The sequence below is a fragment of the Acanthisitta chloris genome, unplaced genomic scaffold (assembly GCF_000695815.1).
Source record: "Acanthisitta chloris isolate BGI_N310 unplaced genomic scaffold, ASM69581v1 scaffold1977, whole genome shotgun sequence".
Classification (NCBI taxonomy): Eukaryota; Metazoa; Chordata; class Aves; order Passeriformes; family Acanthisittidae; genus Acanthisitta; species Acanthisitta chloris.
Genome location: NW_008682978.1, coordinates 9,530 through 13,333, shown reverse-complemented (window position 1 = coordinate 13,333; position 3,804 = coordinate 9,530). Strand labels below are relative to the sequence as shown.

The 3,804-nt window shown below is 60.0% G+C and overlaps 1 protein-coding gene across 1 annotated transcript in view; it reads left to right on the top strand.

The window, feature by feature from the left end:
* LOC103806046 (low-density lipoprotein receptor-related protein 1-like) overlaps positions 1-3,804 on the top strand; it is a gene marked incomplete at both ends in the record, with an annotated part of 53,887 nt that overhangs the window by 40,657 nt on the left and 9,426 nt on the right. Inside the window, 11 exon segments of the mRNA XM_009078717.1 lie at positions 11-160; positions 420-554; positions 645-761; positions 957-1,085; positions 1,164-1,286; positions 1,665-1,805; positions 1,891-2,078; positions 2,573-2,756; positions 2,920-3,005; positions 3,276-3,395; positions 3,551-3,738. Of these exon segments, the coding sequence (XP_009076965.1) occupies positions 11-160; positions 420-554; positions 645-761; positions 957-1,085; positions 1,164-1,286; positions 1,665-1,805; positions 1,891-2,078; positions 2,573-2,756; positions 2,920-3,005; positions 3,276-3,395; positions 3,551-3,738 (1,561 nt within the window).

The window sequence follows — 3,804 nt, the reverse complement described above, 5'->3', positions numbered from 1 at the left end:
TTCCTCGCAGCCGCCACGGACTGCAGCAGCTACTTCAAGCTGGGGGTGAAGGATACCACCTTCCAGAAGTGTGAGCACACCTCCCTGTGCTACGCTCCCAGCTGGGTATGCGACGGCGCCAATGACTGCGGAGACTACTCGGACGAGCGTAACTGCCCAGGTGAGAGTGGGAGGGCAGAGAGGGCTCGAGGGGACGGGGGCATCGTGCTAACCCTCCAGCCAGCTGTGACCCTTTGGGGTCTGTTTAGGCTGTGGATGCTTCATCTGCCCACTGGGACTGTTGTCCTCTGCCCGTGCAGCTCCTGCGCAGAGAGTGCTGGGGTATTGGGTCTCAGGGGAGGAATCCTTCAGTTCTGGGATGGAGGGAGGCAGGATGTGGCTGTGCTGCCACCCTTGCTAACGTTTCCCTCACAATCCAGGTGGGAGGAAGCCCAAGTGTCCAGCCAACTACTTTGCCTGCCCAAGCGGGAGGTGCATCCCCATGACCTGGACCTGCGACAAGGAGGATGACTGCGAGAATGGCGAAGATGAGACCCACTGCAGTGAGCGGCAGGGTGAGGAACCAGGACTTGGGCAATGGCATGGGGTGGCAGTTCTCCTTCCCTTATCGCCTTGCACTGACCTCCCCTCTCCTTCTCTCCCAGACAAGTTTTGCTACCCTGTGCAGTTTGAGTGCAACAACCACCGTTGCATCTCCAAGATCTGGGTGTGTGATGGTGCCGATGACTGTGGGGACGGCTCTGACGAGGACAGCCGCTGTCGTGAGTCTGCTCCAGCCTTTCTCACTTTCCTCTTCAGTCCCTGCCTGCTCTGTCACTGTGTTGCTGCCTCCGTGTTCCTCCCACTCGTCCCTCTCCCACCTCTGGTCTCGATGCTGTCTTGGGCTCTGGATCTTGGGGCTCACTGGAGACATGCCCTTCCTCTAACTGGGGGGTGACTGCTCCTTCCTTCCCCAGGGCTGACGACCTGCAGCTCAGGATCCTTCCAGTGCCCAGGCACCTACGTGTGCGTGCCGGAGCGCTGGCTCTGTGACGGAGACAAGGACTGTGCGGACGGAGCAGATGAGACCATCGCTGCTGGCTGCCGTGAGTCCCGAGAGCAGGGGCTGGGGAGGCAGGAGAAACAGGGGTCTGGCAGGGACTGACAGTGGTGCCCTATTGTAGTGTACAACAACACGTGTGACGAGCGGGAATTCATGTGTGGAAACCGGCAGTGCATTCCCAAACACTTCGTCTGTGACCACGACGATGACTGCGGTGATGGCTCCGATGAATCCCCAGAGTGTGGTGGGTGTCTGCAGGACTGGGGGGTACAGTGAGGGCCCTGGCAGCCACACTGGGTCTCCCAGGCTTTGAGACAGGACCCTGGGAGGGTTTTCATCACCCAGGAGGGGTTTGATTTGAGAGCAGGAAGAGGAGAGCTCAGGGAGGAAGTGGGAGGGGTTCAGTGGCTGGAGTGCTGTCCCACAGCCCTGCTCCAGGATGTCCACGCTGGCACAGGGATCCAAACCCACGGAGGGATCTGTGGCCCATGGTGCAGGCCTGTCCCAGGCTAACTGTGGGAGGTTTGGGCATGCATGGCTCCATGGTGCCTCCATCTCTCCGAGTGGCTTCGTGGTGCCCTTGGCTCTGTGGGTGCCTGCTGAGCCCCCCACCCTCCCACAGAGTACCCCACCTGTGGCCCCCACGAGTTCCGCTGTGCCAACGGCCGCTGCCTCAGCAACCGGCAGTGGGAGTGCGACGGGGAGTTCGACTGCCATGACCACTCGGATGAGGCACCCAAGAACACACGCTGTAACAGCCCAGGTACCTGCATGGGCCACGGTGGAGTCCCAGAGGGAAACCAGACCCCAGCCACCCCCTGCTGACTGCTGCTGCCTCCTCTCTGCAGAGAACAAGTGCAACGACTCCTTCTTCCTCTGCAAGAATGGCAACTGCATCTCCGAGGCGCTGCTCTGCGACAACAGTAACGACTGTGCTGACGGCTCCGACGAGCTCAACTGCTTCATCAACGAGTGTCTCAACAAGAAGCTGAGTGGCTGCTCCCAGGAGTGTGAGGACCTCAAGATTGGCTACAAGGTAGGGGTCCACGTGCTGGGGGGACCAGTTGGAGGGATCATAAAATCATGATCTGGAAGAGACCCACAGGGATCACCAGTCCAACTCTTGGCCCTGCACTGGACACCTCAACAATCCCACTATGTGCCTGAGAACATTGTCCAAACATTTGTTGAGCTCTGGCAAGCCTGGGTCTGTGACCACTGCCAGGGGAGCTGTTCAAGTGTCCAGCCACCCTCTGAGGGAAGAATCTTTTCCTCATATCCAGCCTAAACCCCCCTGACACAGCTTCATGCCATTCCCTCTCCTTCTTCCTTCACGGACACGAGGGTTGTGTCTGTCCTGTGCCAGCTGGGCAAGGGACACGGACACAGGCACTTCTGGCACTGCTTGTGCATCTCAGCTGTCTGCGCTGAGCCCACGTGTCCCTCGATGACACCTGCCACCTCCCAGCACCTGTCACCTCCCAGCGTGCAGGCCTTGGAGGTTCTGACAGCTCCGTGTTGCCCCTGCAGTGCAGATGCCGTCCTGGGTTCCGGCTGAAGGACGACGGGAAGACGTGCATCGACATCGACGAGTGCTCCACCACCTACCCCTGCAGCCAGAAGTGCATCAACACCCTGGGCAGCTACAAGTGCCTCTGCACTGAGGGCTACAAGCTCAGACCTGACAATCCCACCAGCTGCAAGGCTGTCACAGGTGAGAGCCAGGTGTGGGCACAGAGCCTGGGGTGCTGCTGGTGACTGTGGGATGCTGCTGGTGGTGGAGTCAGTTACAAGGCGAAGTGGCTGCAGATCCACAGGGATTTGCCCATGTCCCGGTGGCACTTCCCTGCCACCACATCTCCTGCTTTTCCCTTCAGATGAAGAGCCCTTCCTCATCTTTGCCAACCGGTACTACCTGAGGAAGCTCAATCTGGATGGCTCCAACTACACACTACTCAAGCAGGTGCAGGGGGGAGCTGGGAGCAGGAGGGACACCAGCCCTGCACAGCTGAGGTTTGGGGATGGAGGGGAGCCCTGAAGGACATGGGAGCTACCAGCTGGGGGGTTTGGGCTCTTGGCTTTCCAGGAGGATGGTAGATCCGTATAAATGGCAGGATGTCCTTATAAGCAAGGACTGAGAGCTGAGGCTGGCGGCTCATTGGTCTTTGTAAAGCCTCTGGGAGCCTGTGCCAGCAGGTGAGACTGCTGCAATCCTTCTCCCTCCCTCCTTCAGGGGCTGAACAATGCCGTGGCTCTGGATTTCGACTACCGGGAGCAGATGATCTATTGGACCGATGTCACCACGCAGGGCAGCATGATCCGCCGCATGCACATCAACGGCAGCAACGTCCAGGTGAGGGGCTGGGGAAGCCCCTGGAGTACCCCTGGTCCAGGCAGCTGGTCCTCACCCACCTCCTGCCCTGAGAGGCTGCCCAGAGGGTCCTGGGCTGGCACCCGGGGTGCCAGGGAAGGGGCACCAACCCCATCATCTCTGTTTCCTCCTGGCAGGTTCTTCACCGGACAGGGCTCAGCAACCCCGATGGGCTGGCTGTAGACTGGGTGGGAGGCAACCTGTACTGGTGTGACAAGGGTCGGGACACCATTGAGGTGTCGAAGCTCAACGGCGCATACCGCACCGTGCTGGTGAACTCAGGCCTGCGGGAGCCCCGCGCGCTGGTGGTGGATGTGCAGAACGGGTGAGAGCTTGGGGTACTTGGTCCTTCCCCTCTGCGCTGGGAGAGTGTAGTGGCCATCTTGCCCTA